The sequence below is a fragment of the Rissa tridactyla genome, chromosome 1 (genome assembly GCF_028500815.1).
Source record: "Rissa tridactyla isolate bRisTri1 chromosome 1, bRisTri1.patW.cur.20221130, whole genome shotgun sequence".
NCBI classification, from domain to species: Eukaryota; Metazoa; Chordata; class Aves; order Charadriiformes; family Laridae; genus Rissa; species Rissa tridactyla.
In genome coordinates, this window is record NC_071466.1 from 113,515,630 (window position 1) to 113,540,248 (window position 24,619).

Sequence of the window (24,619 nt, forward strand, 5' to 3'; positions counted from 1 at the left end):
TATTTCCCACCTCTCAGTAGGAGTTTCTAACATCCCATTTAGAGCATGGCCACACAAACCGTTGATTTAGTATTGGGTGTAAGCGAGGGAAGTGAAACCCTTCAGTGGAAAAGGGAGGAAAGAATCAATCAACTCGCAAGCAGATCAGCTGTCAGTAGAACTCAAAGGATTTCAGTGTGGAAATTGCTGTAGATGACTCCTGTCCTTCCTTCTGCACTGCAGCCATCTGCCCTCAAACTTCATCCTGCCAAAGGTTTCTGGCATCTCCATTGTTCTGGACACAAGACCCACTATTTGACCACACTCTAGCTGAGGGGGAAAAGAAACCACTCTAGTGTCGAAACAAAGTTATTCTCTGGTGGTTGTCTCTATCTTTGTTACTGATACTGTTACTGTCTCTACTTTGTTATCTGTTGCTTGTAAAGCAAAATTAAAAACCTCCATAAAAATTCATGTCTTTTTTTTTCCTGTCCAACAAAGCTGGAATCAGTATTATTAAAGAGAACATCCCCATCCTGAGGAAAAAAGAATAGAAAGAAAAAAACCAAAACCCCTTACATCCATCTTACAATCAGCATGAAAGATTTACAAAGAGCAAATTGGTGAAAAGGCTCTTCCTTATTCGAATTGTTTCTTCCATTAGATAAGGAATGCAGCACAAAGAAAAGCAAATTAAAGATGGCATGACTGACACGGTCAAAAGTGAACAGGGTTAGAGTTACTCTCTTTTGAAAGAGATGCAAAGCTTTCCACATTCAAAGCCACAAGAAGCAAACCTAATACCTAACAGCAAAAAGGTAATAGCTAAATTTATGATATAATCTAGAAACAGACATAAGTTATTGCATTTGGTGACATAATTAAGACTTAAAGCTTCAGGCTGTGTACTTAAGTCTTTCAAAAACTTCATTCATTCATTTACTGACCAGGTGTCTCATGCTACCATAACTTTAATGACTCAAAGGGGTCCTCAGCAAACTTATAAAAATCAATTAGGGTAGAAGAGTTAGCGCCCAAGCTAACCCGAACTATAACACGAGATTTTACTGAATTTACTCGTAGCTTGATGCATGACAAAAGGCGTTGTGGAGACCGGGAAGGAATACTGCGGGCAGACAGATCCGGCCTCCTAAGACCAACAGGAAGCTTACGCAGAAACAACCACCAAAACCCCAACCAAGCACCTTCACGACCACCCCGGCCCCCACTTAAACCCCCCTCGGGGGGTGCGGGCTGCCAGGGGCCGGCCACCGCCGAGCGCCGGGACGCGCAGCCGCTCCGAAGTCAGGGTCCCCCCCCTGCCCTTCACCGCACCCCCCGGGCCCACGGGCCGTTTGATAAGGCAAAACCTGCTGTCCGCAACACCCTCTGTTAGTACGACCCGACCCTTAATTCTACAGGCACGACAAGGCGCCCCGACACGCGTAAGCCCCGCGCAAGCGGCGACTAATGACCACTGATTCCCCACCCTTATCTCCTCGCCCATCTTCCCCGCTCCCGTTTATCGCGCTGGCGCTCCACTTCACACACGTGGGTAGACTCTAACCGCCGAGGTGAAGCAAAACCTGTCCCCAAGTGTCCCCCCTCCTCCCCCACCCCGCCATCCCCCCGGCCGCCGCGCTCCCCACGCGTGGGCCCGCGGCCCGGGGCTGCCCCCCCGCGGCCCCGGCGGTTAGGGCGTGGGGGGACGACGACACGGGGACTGGCCGTTAACGGACCGCCCGGGGGAAGGGTGCGCGGTACCCGCAAGGAGCCCCGGCTGAGCGGAAGGCACAGCCCACCTCCCGCGGGAGGAAGGACGGGGTCACTTCCCGCCGCCCCCTCGCCGCCGGGGCTCGTTGCCCGCCGCGGTTACGCCGAACGACCCCCAGGAGCCCGCCGCCACTGCTGACGGCGGGGGAAGGGGGGCGCCGCGGCCGTCCGCGGCCCTAGGGCCGCAGCCGGCGCCGCGCACCGCCCCGCGCCCAGCCCCGGGCAGCCCCTGCCCCACGGAGGGGCCGCGGCCGGCGGCAGCTCCCCACGCCGCGCCCGGGGCAAACACGGTCTGGGCGCCCGCCCGGCGGAATCAAGGATGGGGGACGGGAGGCGGGAGAGGCCGGCTACAGCATCACCCCCCCCACCCCCAGCCAAACCGGGGCGGGAGGGCGGCCAGCGCCGCGGCCCCGCGCCTGAGTCGCCTACGCGCGGTGGTTACCTGAGGTGAGACATATGAATCCGAAGAGGTAAAAGTGAGCAAACTCCGCGATCATTGTCCTCGGGTGGCGCCTGCAAGCAGTCTCATGCCAGAAGAGCGGGGGGGGAAGAAACGAGGAGCCCCCAGTTGTAATTCCACAGAAGCTTAACGTCGGCGAGGTTGCCTAATCCCGCCGGACTCCCGGGGCGAGCCCCCCGCGGGGAGGGCGCTGTCAGATCGGCCGGGCTCCAGCAGCGCGCCAGCTCCGGCCGGCCGGCCTCCGCTCACCCGGCCCGGGCTTTCCCAAGCAGCGCCTTGACACTTCCCAGGACCATCCAAAGCGACAGGAGAAAACAAAAGATCCTCGAGTTCCCGCAGCCCAGGTCCGCCGCCTCCCGATCACAAGTTGCTGCTCCGGCCCGAGACTTTTGCTTTGGGTGCCGGGGGACGAGCCAGTAACGGGAAAGCAGCCGGCGACGGGGACGGACGGGCCACCGACCGCCCCGGGCGAAGGCGAGAGGCGGGCAGGGCAGCGCTCTCCGCGGAGGTGCCCCGCCAAGTCACTGGGCTGCCGGGGCGGGCGAGCGGCGGGCAGAGCGCGGCGGTGGCGGAGCGGCGGCAGCCCCCGCTCCCATCACGGGGGAAGGAGGCGGGCGCGTCGGGGGCCGCGGCGGAGCCCGGCCGCAGTCAGGCGGGGCGGCGGGCAGGGGAGCCCCGGCGGCAGCCCCTCGCCCTGCCCAGCATCGCCGCCGCCCCCCTTACACGCGGGAATCCCGGACTCGCTCCCTCCCCAGCGCCGGAGGAGGGCACAGGAGGGGCGAAGGAAGAAAGAGAGAAAGAAAGGAGAGGGAGAGAGGGCGAGCAAAACTTCCCCGGGCCAACGCCCCCAGCCAGCCAGTCAGCCACCCACCCCACCCGCCCGCCCTCGGTGCAGCGGGAGGAGGAGGAGAAGGAGGAGCGGCTCCTCGCCTTCCCCCGCCGCCGGGGCAGGGGTGCACCAGTCAGGCGGGGCCGAGCCCGCCGCGCCTGAACTTTCTGGTGTCACGTCGAGCCGCTGGCGGCCGCCGTGGGTTTCCCCTTCCTTCCCTCTCCCGGCCGCCGCCGCCTCCCCGCGCTGCTGCTGCTGCCGCCGCCGCGGCAGGTCTGGTGCCGCCTCAGGACACCTTAAAGGAGCCGCACCTACACGGCCCCCGCACGCCCGGCCTGGCCCGGCCCGGCGGATCCCGCCCGCCCCGCTCCGCCCTGCGCGGAGCCGGCGCCGCCTCCCGCCTCTTCCCCACGCCGAAGGTAACGCGCGGGCCGGCTGCCTGCCCCGACCGTGCCCTGGGTGCGAGCAGAGCTTCCCGCCGCACCGGTCTGAGGCCGGGGAAATGGCAAGAGACCCCGGTCTGAGCCGGGGGTAGCATCAGTCACAGGAAAAGTGCAGCACCCTCCTCCGAAAACAACTAAACCAACGGGGAAAAAAAACAGCTGGGGGGTCCGGCATCCCCGGCCCCAAGTGGAAAATCATCGCCTGACGCGTGTTGAGGCCTCCCTAGAGGTTACTGACCCCTCGGCTCACCCTCACCGGGCTGTTCCCTGCCACTTGCCACCGGCTTGCCACCATGGGCCCGGGGCTGGCAGGGCAGCAGCCCGCCCTTCCCCGCACAGCGTGCCCAGTTGTTTGCCCTTCCTCTGCTATAGCCAACAATGGCACTCGCCGGAGGCACCGCGGGCAGGCACAGCATCGCCTGGCGATCCTGGTGGAGCGAGGAGACCGGTGTTTGCTCGGTGATCCCAAGTCCCTGCAGCCTGGCCGTGCTCCAGGGATGGACCAAACCTCTGAGACAAGGGTCCTCAAATCCTCGCTCCTGTGGCTGGACGTAGGGACAATTACTATGCAGAGGGACACGAGTAACAACGTGGTACAACTCCACGCAGTTGTGTTAGCTGTGTCCCCTGCCAGGAGAGGCAGCGGTGGGGCAAGAAAGCTCTAACACTGCAGGTGAAAAGGGAAGGTGGACTCGGAAGAAAGACTGCTGCCCAATAAGTGAGACATAGAGCAGCGCTACCACCTCACAGCAACGCTCTCACTATTCCTAGGTTTGATCCATTAAGTTATGAGCATTGAATGAGAGGTAAAAAAGAAATTTCGCTTCCAAGAAGCACATTGAATATATTAACCTCATTGCAAGCAAGCCTTTTCTTGAAGCAGGATAATAAAACGACAGAGAAAGAACCTTTCGTTTACTTGCTGTCACAGGATTTACATGCGCCCCCCTTTTTATCAGCCAAAGAGGTTTGGATGCTCTCAGCCACCATCAATCCAACCGCGCTCCTGCTGGCATGCCACCACGTTTTCCCCATTTTGCCTCCCTCAGGGCGGCGCATGGCAAACCGACTAAAAGTCCAACAGCAGCAAAGTCCTGTGGGCTGCACTGGACCTATCTTAGTCCACTTCTATGCAACATCTGCAAAGACAAATTTTCAATAATGTAAAGCAAAACTGGTTTACATCATTGGAAAAGAAAGTTCCTGGTTTGTAAGAGACTATATCAGCAGCAGCCAAACTGGCAAGATTTTCCACTAAAACTGACGAGAATAGACCAAGCATGAGAACAATCAAAAGTCAGAAGAATAAGCTAGTGTCTTAACACTAATCAAACATTAATTTTCAGAGAGAAAAAGGAATTAGTGTCCTACTTCGAACACATTTAGAAAACAAGCATAACTATGGAATCGGTAACAGTGAATACTTTTGGATATGAGCAGATTTCTTCAAGCTGCACCTGGCCAACCATTTCTCTTTCTATTCAGCCATAACTTAGGCCATCGTTGTGCACTTTATGAAAGAAAAATGTATTAGCTCCTCCAGAATTACAACACACCATGAAAACAGTGAAGAGGTCCTAGATAATATTGAGCCCTAGTGCGAACTTTGAGATTTCAATAATTAGGTTTGGGGTTGTTCTGTTTTAATTAAGTAAACAGGAGTTACATGCAGGGCTGAAAATGAGCCTCCAGACTTCATTTATTTCACCTCCCTGTTCTGAGATAGGGTCAAATATAAGTAGAGTCCCACCAGCAAGTATTTTTTAAGCCCATTACTATACATTTCTAATGACTGGGATTTCATATCCTCCTTAGGTAACCTGTTCCTTTTTTTTTTTTTTTTTAATGCCTAGACTAAATGGTCTCCTGGAAGGAAAGAAAACACACCACCACCACTGATAGCATTTTGAAGGCATGTTTTTTACTCCTTCTGTAGTATCAATACTTGACAGACTCACTTACATTGTACTGAATTACGTATTTTAATTGATTGCTTCTGTTAAGAAAGCAAAACCACAAATCTACAAGTAGGTCACTCTATGGGGAATAAATGGGTTTTTATATTCTGTGAATGTACATGCACACGTATATTTTATGTATTTATTTACTTGTAAAGTGTCATTTTTATGTATCACTTTTTATATGAAGCTGTCAATATTCCCTGTAATCTTTAATTGTAAAAACATTTTTAATGCGTTTCTGTGATATATGTATTATCTGGCAACATAAATTAATCCATTTGCTTTGTAACTGGCAACAAGTATATACGATGTGGAGAGAAAGTAATGCGTCTAGCTAATTCCCAGAATGTTTTCTCTACTCAAGATAAATCTGTTTCCCATACATTAGTGAAATAGCAGGTTTCTAGATTCACGTACTCTTTTGCTTAGGTCATTCGAAAAAAAAAGGGCCAGTAAAATTTTATGCTTTGTTGAACCCTTATGTATGCTGGATGTTAATTTTCTAATTTTGCATTTCAAATACAGAGATATCCTAAGTACAGCAGTGGATTAAAGCTCTGAAGCGTGAATGACCTTACTATATGATCATGAGGTGGGCGTAAGTATAACAGGTTAAAGCTTTTGTGCCACAGTTACCCCATCTTTACCAGGCATCTAAGACTGTTTCTACCACTATAAAGAAATCTTTATCCTTTGAGAAGTATAAATTCATTCCACTTTAGGTACCTATTGTGAAACTACACTAGAGCATCAAAGAGTTGTTCAGTTTGTACTCTCAGATACTTCATAACATAATGTTTAGCTGTCAGTGTTTTCTTACTTCAGAAAAATTACTGGGAGTGGATATATACTGCTCTAATTATCTTTTTTAAAATTCATTTAGATTGTAATAATATATAACAGCTGCACGGCTGAGTGAATCTCTTCAAATTGTAAGCCTACAGAAATTCATCAGAGTATCTTCTAAGTAATTGACATCACCTTTAATTCTGCAGATGTTCTTACAAAATGTGTGCTAGTCAAGCATCCTTATTTTCCTTGATACTGAGACATATATACATATATATGAGACACACATATATATGTCAGGAAATGCTTCTAGGAAAAGAAATATGGCTTTAACCTCCTCAAATCTAGGGAGCAATATTTCTACATGTATTAAAATGCAGATGAGCTTGCTGTGTTAATTCTGGAATATGTGCAATATGAATGCCTGAAAAATAATCAGATAAGATAAAGTAAATTTGGTGGCACCTGAAAAGGAGAAGGCAAAAATGTCATAACGCTATATTCCCCTCTAAATTACATCAATGGATAATTTTGACTCCCAAAAAGCATAGGAAAAAAAAAGCTAATTTCCAGTGACATAAAGTGCTGGTTTTAGGTGAATTTTAAAACTGCAGAAAATAAAGTAATATATGCGTTTGATTGTACAATAAAATACATCTACCACATTCATCAAAGTGAAATATTACCTCTAATTCCCAGCATTTATCTTTTTATTTAAATTTCATACAATACCGAATGCACAACAGTCGAAGGACTGAATTTTTAATTGGGTATTTATCTTCTTATAAATTTCATTTCCCCTCTCGCCCAGCCTTGCCATTTTTCAGACATATACAAAAAAGTAATTTTTGAGAGAATAGGGCCTACTCCTATGCACAAAATTACACTCGTTGCCTATGTTTGAGGCACAGGACTCCACTTGGGAAGCCTCCAAGAAAAAGAAAAGGTTCTACAGAACTGATAGTTGTGATGCAGCAGATGGCACTCTTCCCTCGAAGTGACTGAAATCAGTGCTGCCTCTGATACAAGGGACAATGTGCTTTTAGAGATCATTTGGTTCACGTTAGCCAGAAGAACCTGAATTTCTCTAAGTCCTAAAGATCCCAGCGTGCTTCTCTCTAAAGGCAGAGATACGCATATGATGTCTGGGATGTGTTACGGGGGCAACTGCGCTCTCTCTCCACAAACCTTTTTGAACTTCAAATGACTCTTACCTTCCTGATCTTAAAACTACCGTGTAGCCTTCCGGTTATCTCCGGGAGCTGGCTGCCAGAAATACCTATGTGCCTGCGTGTGTATATTATAAGATCACAATTGTCTGCATATGCGCACAGAGTTTATCGTTCTGAGCATTCCGAGGCTGGCAGCGAGTATGACTAAATCAGTAACATTATTCTACATGCTACAATTAAGCTTCCACTGACATCACAGAGAACTAGTTCAGATAAGAGTGCACTGTTAGTGTTAGCAATTAGGCTATTATGAAGATGTCTGTAGAGTTTATTCAAACTAGAACTGTTTTCAAAGGTTATTGTCAAGATGCGTATGACATCTGTCCTGGGCTTGGGTCTGCTTCCATATGATCAACCATATAGATTCAAGAATCCCACAAAACCAGCCAATGCACTTGCACATTCACCCACAGTAACTCATGCGATTCCATGTGTCCTGTCCTTTGTGTTTGGGGTTTTTTTCCCCCCGATTAAACTCTTTAATGTTAGTTATTTACCTACTGTAATCTAAAGTATGTTTAAATTACTGTATCACATTATGTTTCCCTCAGAACGTAATACACATTTTAAAAAGGCAGCCACCTAGAAAGTCCACTATATTCCTGCCATTGTTCTATCAGATATAATCAAGTTTCAAAAACTGTTTCTTCCCAAACTGTTTAGGACACCACAGAAGTGATCAGTTGGCATATTTAGTAAGCTGCGTTAAAAAACTATTAACAATCTTTTTTTTCTAAGTGTAAGCATTAATAAGCTGAAATGAAATGGAAAAATACAAGGAATTGTAAAATAACATTGTACAATAACACTTCTCTCTCTCTATTTGTCTCTAAGTGTACTATGGGCCTAACCCATGGTAGGAGTCCTCGCTGAAGTGAATAAACTTACATGACAGCAGAACAGTATATAACTTCAGTAGGTTTTTTCAGGTTTCAGTAGTAAAAAAAAAAGAACTTTTCTACGTTAGAGCTAAACAGCCAGTGAATCTGTTAGAAGAAGGAGCACTATAAAGTGTAGATGAACATAAAAAGTGCATGGGTAGCAAAAGCTTGAAAACCTACAGTTGCCATATAATTAATTGGGATAATTATTATGAGTAAACAAAATACATTATGATTTCCAAGCCCATATAAGTCAATTTCTGTCTCTTTCTTGACTTGGCTTGTTACTGTTTAAACCTGCTGTTCAAAGAAATTATTTTGTCGTGTTTGATTTTTAGGGCCTTAATGTGATTTTGCTTTTATTTACATTAATTTTGGGATATAACTCTTATTTCTTTGATGTTATTCTTAATTACACCACTACTGAATTCATACTTCCCGTGTCTTTCACTACGTACAACATTTAGAATAGTGCTCATAGTCATTGCAGAGTAAGGAATACTAGCAATAAAATATAAGATTTTATTTGCTATGTTGAATTCGTAGATAGAGACTCTAAACAAGCTCAAACCTCATTGTGCTAGGTGTATAAAAACAACGTGACAAAAGATCCTTTCTTCAAAGGATTTATAAAGCATTATTATCAACATAAAGGACTACAAGAAAAATTCACCACTGGCATAAACATGCAAAATTCCATTGATGTTTATCCTTTAATACTCCTTTATATTAGGGGTGAATGCAGCTTTTCATTTCTGTTTCAAAGATGCTATTGCACATCCCCACTGGAAAAAAAATAATCACTGAAGCTATATTCCTTCTGTTCCCCCCGTAAAAAGTGCTAAGGGCATATTTTCTATTCAGTCTACTCAGCAGACTAGCTCAAATGCCTTTTAAAAATTATTATAATTGTAGGAAATATTGCGTACAACTTCTGCTCTGTGGTTTTGTTCTTATTAATGACAAAATGCTAATCTGCTTAATATGTAATTTATATACAAACAGCACAGTATTTATTACAAAACCAGTGTTATCTCTGATATTACTAAACAAAGAGAGACCTGTCCCTGAAATCTCAGTATTTGCTTTAAATGTTTAACAAATGAGCCATTCAGCGCTCACTATCTCCTTGTTTCTATACAGAGTATAGGAAGAGTATGAGGGTGTCACCTAGTGGATTGTTCGAACTGCCTATAAGAGAGCTAACAAGCAAAACCATCCAAACGGCATTGAATGAAGTAACAAAATGAAAGAGAAAGGATTCTTTTTTTCTTTATTTAATTACTCCAGGAATTGTGAAGGCTTCAACAGAGCCTTATTGTTCGGTAATATCTGCCTTTGCGTTCCCATTCATGTCACAGAATCTATTGGCACTGAAAAGGGCTGCAAGAATGATGCGTCCAAAATTTTGAAGAGAAAATTACCTATGTTCCTGGCTCAGAGGAGAGGTTTAACATTACCACCGACGACCATTTTAAATGAGTTGCACAAAACTTTTGTTTAAGATTACAAATAAGTGGAAGAAATGATATACAGTGCCTGTAGGTTCCACCAATTATATTTTAAAAGAAAGAACTATTCCATGGTTTTCAACAGGCCATCAAAAAAGGTTTTTTACATGTATTAGTTTGAGATTGCTGTATGCATTTATAATTCATGAATAGTTAAGGTTAACCTTAGCAATCTGGAGATGAAAAGGATTACATAAACTATCCATCTTATTTCTTTGATTGAATTACTGCACATATTTAAAGCAGACGCCACTTAAGAACTGAATACCTGCAGTGAATTAACTCAGTCAAATGCAAAGCAGAGACCCAAGCCAGCTCACCCAGTGCAGTTTCAATTGCATGTTGAAATTTAAAATAACCGGCATACAATTTATAATTGCATGATGAAAGACTATCTGATGCCATATATTTAACCTCTTTTAATTAAAAAAATGCTTACTATAGTTTTAATATTGCGTTCTGCCCTTGAGTGGAGGAAGGGAAAAAAGTAAGGATGGAACTACAAATGATAGAGATATCCTGTTTTAGTGCCTAGAGCATACGTTTCATTACACCCCCTGAAACTTTTCAGGGTGTGCTGCGTGCCCAGCATGAGAAGAGGAGAAAGTCTTTGCCCCATGACAGCAGGCTTATTTGCTCGTGTCAGAAGTCCATCCCACCTGTCAGCAGACACAGGACACTACTGGAAGCAGCAGTAAAAATCTGCCACTAGCAGTACACTTTGGTGGCCTTGCTGTTGGTAACCTGCTTGAAGTGGTGATACGTCTGTTCTAGTGAGCAAGTGGAACTGCCCTCCTCTGTGTGTAAGGGCTAGCCCAGCCTTAGCCTTTTCTGAGTATACTGAATACATATAGACATACATAAAATTCCTCGTAAAATACCCTAGGTGAAAATGTATAAAGACCCCAGCAATCCTTATCCATACTGAAAGCTCTCAAAACCACACTTCAAGAGAATGGTGCAAATATACATTACTTAGTTTAATTACCAAACCAGAAATGTGTATAAGTGTATTTCAAATGTTTGAGTAAAACCAACTACCCCTACTTTTTGAGGCAGGAAGCAAAGGAAAAAAGGAAAAAAATATTAGTTAAATCCCTCACCCCCAACATAGAGAACAGAGTTCTGTTGATCAGAAGGATGTTGTTCTGCTAGATAATAAATGTTTTCTGTCCCTTAGAAGCGTTTATCTCTTCTTTGGGACATGGAGTTATTTGGGGGTTTTCTTTTTACTTTTTAATATTATTTTTTTTTCTCAAAACTGTTGGTCTGGGTCCTAATGGATTCTGGTGAGAAGTGCCCAGGTGATATATTTTGAGCAGTTCAGTAGTAGACACGGACGAAGTACAAAATCTGCAGGGCGAGTAAGGATTGCTGCTGAGGGAGAGCATGCTGTTGATGAGTCTTGTGTACCCATTCGTATGTCAGGCTATTTTATTTTAAAATAGTTCCTTCCAGCTTTGTGCAGGGAACGGCAGTACCAGGCTCCCATAGTGCGTACATCTCCTTTCTCACCGAAGGTCAGGCTGCCTTCAGAATAAAATTAAAAAATCCAAAACCAAAAAACAAACCAGAGGGAAGGCCTTGGGCCCCAGCTAAATATTTAATTAAAAAGAAAACTGGTCTTGCATGTGTTCTCCTTAAAACCTCCCAAAGGACAAATCTGTCAGGGTATGTCTACATAGTTAGGAGCATCCAGTAACACAACTATTCCTCCCACTCTCCGAGACGGCCTGACACGAGCCAGCTCCAATCCAGAAGCTGAGTAAATATGCTATCGTGGTGCCAAGCCTGAGCTAACACAGGTTGTGTCTCAACAGGCCTTATTAGCTCAGGCTCATTACTGTAATAACATGGCTACATGGCTGCTGCGCTGCAGCTGGCTCTGTGTGCCTGGCTCGCTGTGCGCGAGGGGCAGGCGCTTAAGTATCTGCTCCTGACTGTGTAGACATGCCGTCAGCGTGTTCCTCCTCTTCTTCCCGGAGATTTTGTCATTTAATTTAAAGCCAGCAGCTGCTCCTCTCAAAAAAAAAAAAAAAAAAACTAAACCCTAAAAAACGTACTGGCATAAAAAAACGTATAAAAAATAATATGTTTGGGAAAGGTTGCGGAGTGCTGACTGCCTCTAGCAGGTCAGCGGATCACTTCTGTTACGCCATAATGGCGTTTTCCCAAGTAGAAAGCACGACCATAAGTGAGGATCACATAGGTATACAACTTCCAGTTTCCTCTCCTCTCACCTCTTAACAGAACAGATGCAAGAGTAAATTACCTGCTGAGCGCTGGAAGGAGGCCTAAAAAATGCAGCAATCTACTTTCAAATCAAAAGTGAAAAACTCACCCTTCTCTTTTATATAAAATGGTCAAGTTTTGTATTTCCCAAGTTGTTACTGAGTACACACAATTTATCTGCATTTACCCTCAACTACACTCTTGGACAAACATCCTACTTTTAGCTGGAGGGCACAGTCAGAGCCGCACGGACTCATAGCTAACCTCAAAGAATGCAACAAGAACAGAAAAATGGCTCTTTAAATCTTAATGCTGGAAGGAGACAGCACCAGAAGGGTAGCTCAGAGGGTAATATCAGACTAAATAAATACTCAGACCAAAGAAAGTCTCAGGTGAAGTTCTTACAGATCACAATTGGGGCGGATATTACCTGGGATCTACCCCTTGCACAGGTGATCCCTGTAGTTGTAATCCTTAAGTGGGTAAGTAGAAAAGCAACAGCAAGACAGAAACGTTATGTGCCAGAAACCTAATTCTAAACCTACACCTACACACGTGCAGAAAAGTATTCCTGATTGTTTTGCATTATTTATTTAATAGGGGTTTTTTTTGTCGTTTTAGCTTTAAATGACATTTTTTAATGCCGCTTCCTAATAATGGAGCTGGGAAACTATCACTTTTGCGTATTCACAGTCGATAGTCTCACATAGAGATAACAACCTCAGGCCGGGGGAGGTTGCCTTTGCGTTCAGAGGGTTTGCAATATGGAAACTTTGCATATTGCCATGAAAATGTGGCACTACAAAGGGACCTCTTCTTAACTGGTAGGGGAAACGATTCCCCTGAGTAAAAGTTGGAGAGATTTCATTCAAACGTATACAGTTGGTTCTCTTCACAAACAACTTTATTTTTAATTGTGAAATTTCAAATTTGCTTCGCAACTTTTAAGAAAATATACATGCTTACTTTCTGCGACACATTTTGGTATGAAATACTACTTGTGTTGCAACATCTGCATTTCGATTTAAAGAAGCAAATGAGGTTTTAAAAACCTAATTTTTATGATTACAGTGGCAAAATCCTCTCAGTCAGTTCAATATGCTCATTAAAGGGTCTACATGTCTTTCAGCAAAATACTTATCAAACTTCCAATGTACTTTGTCTGTTCTTAGCTGAATAATTTCTAAAAAGTAAGTTTTTAGTTTTTAGTGAACTATGTTGTAATGCCCTCTGCTGGTATTAAGTTGGTAAAAGCACTTCAGATTTCCATTGTAGGTGATTTAAAGAGGTATAAAAATGGTTTTTCTATAGCCTGAGGGCTCAAATCACTGAGAACTTCTACAAGTACCCTAGGTTGGTGAGACTCTGTAAGAGGCTTTTAGGTAAAAACAACCAAATTGATCTTAAACAATACCAAATTTGCTATAAACTTTTTACAAAGTTGTCAAGGCCTTTCAAAGCTTCTCAAGAAATAATGTTTGCTAAATGTTCAAATTCTATGAAAAATTACAGGGCTAAAGGAGGAAACTATAAAGAGCATCAACTGATATCCATTTAACTTCAAGAAGTTAATTCTGCATTAGCAAATCAAGACTGTGAAAACCTTATCAGAATGATCACATTAAGAGTTCAGTATTTCTAATGGAATTTCAAAGGTCTTGGCTTCGATTTTACCCAGCCAACACATGACAATAATCATAGACTGAAGACACTGTTCAAGCAAGGAACTGAATATATGCACTAGGACTTACATGATACTCATGGCCAATATTTAGAATAGCTCTTAAGAAAATGGGAATGACAATTTAGACAGTTAAATAGACATGGACTGAAGAATCCTGCTTCAATTCTTTTATGGCATAAATTCATGGAAAAATGGTAATATTGAAAATCAGCTTAAACTTTTTCCTTCCCAACTTGCTACTGCCTTACAGATAGCTTAGAGAGATGCTACTCATTTCCCAGGCGTTAATTAATACTTTCTGTGAATAAATATAAAACACGCAAACATCTTCTGTGCAGCAAGATTAATTAAGTAATGTTTTTTTTAAGTGCAATATCATTTGAAGTATGTATTTCATAGTGTCTTGGTTAAAATTGCCTTAATTAGATAGGGTACTGATAAAATAAGGTCTGGGATGTTCTTGGGTTTTGTCTTTCAGTTCTTTCTGAGCCCAGAGTAAAAACTATAAACCTAGCCCAAATTTGGCATCTTGGAAACATGAATGAGAGTTTCAAAAGTGCTTCAACTGCCATTGAAATGACTCCCCTCGGTATTCTCAAAAATCCCACCCTTAAACCTTTATTAAGAATCCCTTGAAAGAGATTTTTGCTTGAAGCCATAAATCTTCCCATCAGATATGCAGGGCAAATCACCAATTAACAGGAGACATGAAGGATTTTCTTGATTACAATTTGGACATGCATTTCTCTGGAGAGCTGCTTTTGTTCAAAACCAGCCTGTCTCCTCCATGTTTGAGCACACGGTATGTTTCACAATCAAAAACCGGACAGTTTTAATGCAACAGAAATATGGATTTGAATAGTCTAAAATGTTTTCCTGGGACGAATTATTATACAATAGGCAGCATAGTATTGTTTTGACACAACATCATTTCAGGTGGCAAAAACGTTCTGCTTCTGTGTGACAGAATGGCATTGGATCGAAATGATGAGTGCATGTAGTTGTGGTAATAAACACGTTAAAGGCAAACATTAAAAGCACTCAAGACTATTGTGTAGATTTAGTCTAATCCTTAGAGGATTTTAGGTTCTTGGATCTGCCACGTCCTAAGCTGGCAGTAGCTGGAGGTGACAACGCACTGCTGGAGAGCAGGTGTGGGAGGCATGCCTGCCACTTTTCAGATATGTATGAAAAGCTGGAGTCCATCTGTTTTCTTCCCCAACATTTTAATGATTTGCTGTATCTCTTATTATCCATGTCATTTCAGCCACAGCGACGACAACAGTGGAGACAAATTTTAAATAACACCATGTAGCTCCCTCTGAAATCTGCTTTGCTCTGATCTGGATTGTAGTTGGTTTTATTTTGTTTATTTAGGTTTAGGTTTTAAACTTAACATATTAGATACAGGAAACAGTTTGATCGGTGTTCAGAGTTCCTATCAATGAAATAATGTGAAATTTGCTTTATTGTTTTTCTGGAAGACATTGCCCAATGTAGTCTACCAAAGTAACATTCTTGAATTGTCTGTTATCTCTAATTTTCTTTATTAAACAATGTATTGCAGGTAATGTTAGTCCCAATTATATGTAAATATTTCTTACTAAAGAGGTTAGTATTGTGTCTGGTAGCTAAAACCAGACATCTTGAAGAAATAGCATATTCTTTTATTAACCATTGGATTCAGGATAACCTAGTGATTTGACACTGATTTCTGACTTGAATAGTGGAGAGGCTAAAGTAAGCACAAGTGAAAAACCCATCTTACAGAGAGGAGAGGACTTATTTCTAGAATTATGGTACACAGACGTGCAGGGACACCTTCCGTTAGATCAGACTGCCCCATCCAACCTGGCATCAAACACCTCCAGGGATGGGGCATCCACAACTTGTCTGGGCAACTTGTGCCAGTGCCTCACCACCCTGACAGTAATGAATTTCTTCCTAATATCTAATCTGAATCTCCTCTCTTTCAGTTTAAAACCATTACACCTCGCCCTATGGCTACTCTCCCTGATAAAGAGTCCCTCCCCATCCTTCCTGTAGGCCCCCTTTAGGTACTGGAAGGCTGCTATAAGGTGTCCCCGGAGTCTTCTCTTCTCCAGGCTGAATAAGCCAAACTCTCTCAGCCTGTCCTCATATAAGTAAACTTAAGCTGTTCCAGAGATGGCAGCCATTTCCGTGGCACAGCAATCTTCCCAGCCACTCACAATTATGCACACACTAACAGCAACAGACAGAAAGGAGAAGCGAAAGCCCTTGTTTCTTCTATGTTCTATCGCTGCGCAGGTGACAATCCCATAAGTCTGACTGAGATTCTATAACCATAAAGTCATATCCAGGTCCATATACAAAATAACAACAAAATACTTATGTTCTGTCCACTCATTCTTCAAACATTTACCATCTGAAATACTGCTATCTCCAAAAAAGAGCACAACAATTCTACCTCATGAGGTAGAATGGCTTCTGAAGTATGAAGTCATGACTTCTGAAGTAATGAGAAAGTCTTATTTCTGTCATAGCCTAGAAAAAATAGGAACATTGTATTTGTACCCACAGCAAAAAAAACAACACCAAAAAACCCCCACCAAACAAAAAAAAACAACAGATAAATAGCTTTTTGGGTGCATTTATGCTAAACTGTTAACAACTTTAGTTAGACATGTGAAATAGATCTCTGCCTTTGAAATCAGATACCAGCTTCTGTAACCAATATTTTAAAAATTATTATTACTATAATTATTATTACAAAAAATCTATTATAATATGGTACTGAAGAGTCAAGGGAAGAAGTATAATCTTCATTTCTTGATCCCTGCAAATTAAGATAAGGTGCTTTTCTGGAAGCCTTAAGCAAATACAAGCATGTCTTACGGAGCCCATATAGGGATCAAATGTGTGAAATTTAAATGGTTTTTATAAGATTATACTTCTTAATCAAGCGGTCTTTTCTATCTTAACTGCTACGAATCATGCGACTGATACTAAACAATACATTATCTAGGAGATGAACATCAGTATTTTAAAGATTTTACACACTACAACTAACTTAAAAGGTTTTATTTTTGTCTGCAACTATAACCATGCAACAGCTTGCAACAGATTCTTTTCTATCCTATTGACAAAAATGAACATAGATCCAAAACATGATAGTCCATACCCACAAATCCTCTGACACCTCTTCAGTTTGCGGTTTATAGACTACAACACAAGTTGATTATGCTCATGTTCCTAATTATAAAAGTTAAGGGAATTTTCATATCTTTCAATGAAGTAATGTCTTCAGTTGATTACAAGTAAGATTGGAAAACAAATCCTTTAAGGAAATATATGCCACAGTTGTACTAAATACAATCACACATTGCTCAGCAAAGCTGCCAATAAAGTGAAACAAATACAACTCCTCAACTGTTTCCATGAAATAACTAATTAAAGGTTTTCTAGTATGCAGCTTCATGGAGTACAAAGAATAAATCACATAAAATAAAGGCAAGACACTAACAACCCAATTTCATGCAGAATTCCAACTCCTGAAAGGTTTGAAGCCTCAGGCACTTAGAATTTACTGTTCTCATTCAGAGAAATGATTTGCAGACCTAAATGAATATTTTACGTTTTTTTTCTTTGAGTCAAATGATCCATCTGTTTACTAAAACAATTCACTGCAAAGCCAAAGAGGTCATTTCAGGGTAAAACCTCCATCTTAGCAAAGGGTAAACCAAACCGGGTGTCAAGCTGAACTATTTGAAGTATAAAGTGACATCAGATAATGTCTGATGATGGTCAGATTGTATGATCTTACTGCTGCAGCGTTTTAAAGACTGGGATACAAAGAATCATTTTCTTGGAAGGTACAACATTAACAAAGGTTTGTTTTTCTATCTCATGATCCTAGTTTTGCGCTGTCAAATAGTGTTGATAACAAACTTTATATGTAAAAATGCATATACTCTCCAACTTCCTAAAAAACTTACAGCCACACCAGCAGAGAAAGAAGCGTTTGTCAGTAGGCTATGAATTGATAAGTTAAATCAAGGCAATAGATAGGCATATATGCCAGAGAATGTTTCTCATCTCCCATTTTAGAATGAGAGATGCCATTTATTTCAAATCACTAATTTGCAGTAAAGTTGGAATGCTTTGACGTGGGACTTGGTGGCAGGGGGAGAAGAGTAAAACCAGGATAAAATATGTTCTTGTGGAATCAGCACACTGAGTAGGAAAATGTTTGTCTGGAATGAAAATATACCATATTACCTAAATTCAACATTACCAAAAATTTCAGTGTTAGGTTTACAATATAGCTTCTACTAAAACCAAGGGAGAACTCCCTTTAAATGGATTATTTTCTAAAAGTAGAATCTATTTCACTTCCTAAAATAGAAAAATAATAAAGAAGTTGCCATGATTCTTCAAATGCCATCACCATTCCCAAGAATTAGCAGAATACACATAGAATAAGAGCTATTCTCAGGGAGGTGATTCACCCCACACGGTTTTCGTTTTTTTCCCCTATTCCATGCTTTTAAAACAGGCAGGAGGAAATGCTGTATTAGTGACTCTGCAGATAGTACAGAGTCTAGTGGAGGAAACTGAATTAAGCAAAAAAACTGTATTGACAGTATCGTGTATACTGTTCCAACTCACAACCTTATCCAGTGGGTAAAAGTACAGCACTGGAGTTTATTGATGTATTTGCAACATCACATACGATACAGGTCTGTGGAGCCCAGGGTTCAAAAAGAGCCTGTTCTGTTAAATCCAGATTTCCTTTCCATGAACATAAATATCACGTCATTACCTCCATCATAAAATTCCAAGATCGTTCGTTTTACACATATGTTTTTTTCAAAAGCTTTTCTTAAAGCCAAAGTGGAAATTAGTAGAGCATTTTCCTTTCTGCACTAATGACTTCTGTGTACCTGATTTGGAATAGTGTTTCACAGAAGGTCAGCTGTCTAAAAGTGAAGTTCTGTCCTATTCCATCTACAGCCAACACAGAGAAATGGGCAAGTCCAGAGGCCTTTTAATCGATGGATCTTAACACCTATCTTAGAACTGACGAATCACCTTCTGGAAAGAACCGATGAATCGTGTTCTGGAAGTGCCTGTTTCTGCCCTCTTGCTGCAGAGAGGTATGCATGATTGGTTTAGACATGGCCTAACGACTTTTCATACACCTGAAGTTAGGCAAGATAAATCCAATCTTTACATGTAATACTAGAGGTCCGCTTGAGTGAAGGACCTTGTTTTGCTTGGAAAAGATGTTCACACAAAGGCATCCTCAATATCTAGCTTTAGATATATTTAACACAGGTCTTTGAGTTAGGAGTCTGCTATAGACAAAGTCTGTGAAGAAGCGGCGAAACTTCTAAGAGCTGAGTCATCAGTCATCTGATTGAATCATATGAATCAAGCAGTTTCCTTGATTATTTTCACAGACAATTCTAAATCAGCTGTTTGCATACCTAAATTAATTAAAAACAGTAGTGACTATAAGAAAGGGATAGACTCTCTCTGCAGTTTCCTTTAACACCATTAAATTTCTCCTACTATTATGCAAGGACAAACAGAGAAACACATTTAGCTGGCCAACAGTTTTGCAGTACAAGAGTAAATTGCTCAAGCCATAGTAAAGGACTTCTAATGAGTCTTATATGTACACAATGTGTGTGCTTCTCTCTTTGTCCCCTTTGCTATTTAACCATTCTTGTATTACAGAAAGAAGCCTTAATGAACTCTCTGTGCAATTAAGATCTTGTCCTAATGTCTGTATTAGAGGTCTTGATTCCCTCTTTTATCTTTGAACAATATGCTTAATTAAACTTGCTTTAAGGTGTCTGGCTCCTTGATGTTGAATAACATAATAGTCTATCAACAGAAAAAACCTTTTCATGTTTTTCTATAAACCTACATCACTTCTCGGCTTATAGAAATTATATTGTTAATGCACAAAAGTTGCATCAACAGTCTAATAACACAAACGACACATGACGGTAGTGTTCATTGTTCCAGTAAAAACTTCTAGGCTGACTTTGTATTTCCATGACCTTGGAATTGCAGGAGATCCTTTATCAGGGGCAATGTTGCTTATTCTTCTGCCCAGTTTTGGAAGATGCATTTTCCTTTGGAATTTGTGAAGATGACAGAGAAACCGTAGTGAATCTATGTAAAATATCTACATTGAAATCAAGTCTTATTCTCCAAACATGTTGCACATAGACACTAAGCAGGTGAAGAAAAGAATAATAAATCTGGCTATTCTCAATGGAAACCAGAAGAGTTCCCCATTGTCTGCTATGTTCTATACAGTACATATGAAGTGTGATGATGATGACAAAAAGTTGCCTCTTGCTTTCCTCTATTTTCACATGTCTTTTGAGTTTTAACACCCAAGCAAGTGTTTAATCCTTACTGCTTGTTTTCAAAGCAACAGGTAAATTCTTCCAAAGCTCTGTAGATAAACGGTGAAAACACTGTTCTGAAACATACGTGTTGCTGTCTTTCTGTTTCTTCTTTCAAATCCATTCCTTTGTACGCTTCTTTTATACTACTTTTGAGATTAATAGACACACAGGCTAGAGGTAAAATACTTATATTACATAGATTTAATCTCCTAAGAAAACAGATGCCATCTTTAAAATGATTTAAAGAGTACAGGTGCTTTATATTAATCAAATTCTTTTTTGCTTTGAGTAGAACTATGTCAATTGAGGTGCTTATCTGTTCATGTTCTGTTCAGATAAATTACTGCTAATCATGTTTGAGGGCATGTTTAAGAGTTTTTAGACTGGTTATAGTTATACCATTTCAAAACTACCATAAATATTATACTCTAACAGCTCTAGTGCATCTGGATAACATTCAGCCTGATTCATAATCATTGCCACCTACTGTGCTACAGTAACGAGGCATAAAAGCATGTTGTTATTAGACTGTGCAGACTACACTCCGACTGTACAGTAAATATTTCTGAGGTGGGTATCACAGCCTTACCTGCTTGACTATCAATTTATGTTCACGTATTACAATTGTTAAGAAGTTATTGCAAGATTGGAGCCCCTGCTATATATTCAAACCTACTCCAATTTCATATGGGAATAGGCTGTTTGCAGGAGGGGCAGAAGAACCAAAGATATTATTTTCATTTCTCATTGGGAAAGATAGTTTTAAACTGGAGGAGGACAACAGCAACCAAACTGACTCGGATAACAAAATCAAACGCTTTTTGACTCTATGACTTGAAATAGAGGTTCAGGTGAGGTACACTTCCAGTGAGTTCTAAGCCTGTTATTTTTCAGTATTGCCAACAAAATTAATTGCAGAATAGAAAGGTAATCAAGTTGAGACTACAAAAAACCTTTGTAAGTGTCAAAGAACACATTGGAAAAGATAAGGTGTGACCTGGCTGATGTTGCAAGGTACAGCTATCCAAAGTGCTCACTGAGAGAAGGGTGTAGGAGTGGGCAAAAGGAATCGGAAAACGTGGCCATGAATTTCACGTGATGATATCTCCAGAAGGAGATAAGGGGAAAAGTGAGGGAGGGTAAATGGGAGAAGTAATACTGAAGACAGATCGGATGGAATATATTGAAGGAAACCAGGGAACAGGCAGATGCAGAAGCTGAGAAAAAGTGACAGGAATGCTCTAACGAGAAGTGGAAAGGATTAGAATAGCTTCAGCAAGTCTAGTAGCATAGCAATAACCCTGAGAAATCTAATGACATTTGGGAACTTAAACAAGGACTCGTAGCTAGTCTGGATGCTATCAAGGTAAATGAAAATCTTTAGCACCAGCACCACTCGAATTCTTATTCCAGTGTTATGACAGTTACTCGTTGTTCATCAAAAGACTGCACTGTTGAGAGGAGGACTGGGTTATGCATTAAATATCTGAATAGAAAAAAAAATCGTCCTCTGAGCATACAGGAGTTCCTATCCCTTTCTGAAGAATACTCCCCTCCTTATTTTCTTTGACAGGAGTCAAAGTGTTCAGTGTTTGACAGGGACTGGGCCTTAAGAATAGTCTGCAATCATCACTGTCTTTATATTTTCCTCTCTGCTGCCTATCTCGTAAAATATGATTTCCCAAACCCAGTGCCAGCCACCACTCTTCTTCAATCAAATTCTTACTAGAGACTCACAAGTGTCACATCAACCAGTCCAGCACCTCATTATAAAACAGGGGGTGAAACACTGGGAAAAGAAAGCAAACAGAAAAGAAAAACGTAAATAGCATCACTTCTTGGTTACCAGGTGCATCTTATCTTATCTCTCCCTGTCTCCCAGGCTGTAAATTCCTTAGGGGTAAGGGCTGTCTTAACAAGTGCTTTGTAGAGTGTTTATCACAGCATCATGCATGTGTTCTAGCACAGTGACGAGTCACGGAGCTACTTTTCAGCTATTGTATGTTAGCTTATGCAATACTACTTTGGCATTAATATATGTCACATGACTTGTGTTCTGCAATAGCAAAACAAAAATAAAGAAATTTGCATTTCATTGTCACCTTTCTAGGACAAACCCCCCAGAAATTAGTGCCAAACCTAAATTCTGATCGGACTGCAACACGAGGAGATGAGTAAAAAGAGTATTTAATTTGTTCACTCTCTATTTCTTTATGCTGAGATTTGCTGCTTCTTTGTTGAATTTCAACACGCTGGTCAGATTACATGCAGTTTGGCAAACTGAACTGTCTTTATACCAAACTGCAAAACCGATTTCTAAAAACTGTCCAGAACTCAGGACTTACCACAGATCCCTACAGTCTGAGCAGTACTTTTCACCTATTAGCCAACACTAGACATTCAAAGCATGTGTGCTTTTATGTATGTCCATCTGATTTCTGTTTGGCTGTATTCCTGCATAATCTTTTCATTTCACGTGCGCTGATTTCAGTTGATGTCAATGTAATTTAATCCAAAATTCATGGCATGTTGGCTGTTTTTAACCTAGGCCTTTCAAAGATTTTCCCTTGAAGCAGGGGCTTGGGGTTGAGCACTGTCTTTGTACGGCTTATAGCGTAAATTTGCATTTTTCTCTCCACCTAACGAGAGGCTATAGTAGAAGAGGAATCAGTCGTTTTTATCTTTTCTGGTACGCTGATCTTTTATACTTCCTATTCATATTCCAAAATTACAGTGGTAATACTTCTCATTTACTTCATTCTTTTCTGAAGTTTCCTAATCTGCTTTTCTAACAATCTCAGTGAAGCTGGTAGGTTGTATAAATAGGAAGATTTTTGCAAAGTGGCTCAATACATTTTGTCGGACAGTAAAAAAAGGATAGTTTCAAGGCTGGGATTAGACCTAAGAGATCACAGTTTACCTTCTTAAACTCCAATCAAATTTTACATCATCATCTACATATGTAAAGTTGAATTGCAATTTGCATAGAAGCCTAATAGTCTACATACAAAACTACATGTTTGACACATGTTTTACTCCTTCAGGTAAACCAAGGCACGTTCATATTAGGACTGCATGACCACAGGTCGTATGGGTTACATTCCAACAATGAATGAGAGCAATATTTCACGTTTGAGCTAACAAGACACAGGAGAGCTGTTCAACAGCTCTCCGCCTTCTATTTCTTGTGTATACGCACTGTGGTCGTCACGGACTTAAGAGCAGCTAATACTAAGAACAGAGCTAAACCCGAAGTTTCAGTTAGCTAACAAGCAACGCCACTCCTGTCACTCTGCTTCCTTGTGAAAGAAATGGGTGTGCAATTGCATAACTTCCCTCCAGTTCCATGTGGAACAGAATGACACTCACTCATTATTTATACCACCATTTTGCAGTGAGTCCTGGAAAGGGAATATACACTTTTTTGTTAGTGCTAGAACACGTCAATGCACTGTAAAGCGAAGAGATAAAAGGCAGCAGAGAATCTGGGACTATGTACATTTTGCTTCCTAAACTCAGGTTTTAGAGTGTTAGTTTTTCCAAAGCTACTTTAAAGGAAAAGTGCCACCGCTAAGCAGAACTGCTAAATCCAAAAACAGGAGGCCTGAAATCATCGATTATTTAAAAGAACTGCTTTGGCACCAGCTGCAGGCTACTGAGAAATAGTGCAAATGCAACAAATGGCTTATTTTGTTGGAGTTATTTTCTTAGATGCTGTGTATGAAAGATTTAGGCAGCTGTAAGGCGGGAGCTGAGATTACCACTTGTCTGGTGTGGGAGAACCCAGCCAGGCAGTTAGCGTGGGGTGAAACAGGCTCTGCGGTCAGGTTTTCTCTGGTAATTGCCACAGGGAAGTCAGGACTCACTAGAATGTACATTTTGCTGTACATGCCCAGTGCGGAAAGGGTAAAGCAAAGGTAACGCTTATTTAACGAGGATCCATGCCTATGAATAATATTTTCAGCCTCTGATTGAATCCCAAGTCTCAAAGCACATGACCGAAATATATCCATTTACTACAAGATGAAACATTACATCTAACCTGTAATCAATGGAAGGCTTATTTTTGAAAACTCTCCATTCAGTATTGAAATAAAGACTTTTTTCCCTTTAAAATGAAAGAAGAGTAAAGACATCATGCTGAGGAAATTATGCAAATTAAACAGAGTCCATACAAACCAATTAGTTTCAAGAGCAGAGGTGACATATTTTCTAACTACTACCAGTTTAAGCTTTTATTTATGAGCCTAAAAATAAATATACCCTCACAGGAACATGTACAAAAGAAGCTAGAGTACCTACAGAAGAGGCCCAGGTTAATTTTCCATACAACTAGTATGTTATATTAGTAAACAATAACCTCTGAAGAACAGTTTATTTATAAATTACAGAATTCCTATTATTGTCTTTTAGTCATGAGTTTACACAGGATTTA

The 24,619-nt window shown here is 41.5% G+C and overlaps 1 protein-coding gene across 5 annotated transcripts in view; it reads right to left on the reverse strand.

Moving 5' to 3' along the window:
• ROBO1 (roundabout guidance receptor 1) overlaps window positions 1-24,619 on the reverse strand; it is a 740,348-nt gene that overhangs the window by 312,255 nt on the left and 403,474 nt on the right. For 2 of the 5 annotated variants that reach the window (XM_054202509.1, XM_054202519.1), the window contains exon 1: window positions 2,195-3,016. The exons of 1 other annotated variant lie outside the window; for it this stretch is intronic. In XM_054202509.1, coding sequence (XP_054058484.1) covers window positions 2,195-2,249 — 55 coding nt within the window. In that variant the 5' untranslated portion in view covers window positions 2,250-3,016. Of the gene's footprint in view, window positions 1-2,194; window positions 3,017-24,619 lie in introns of those variants that run through there. 2 more of the 5 variants (XM_054202498.1, XM_054202492.1) reach the window with 1 other exon arrangement.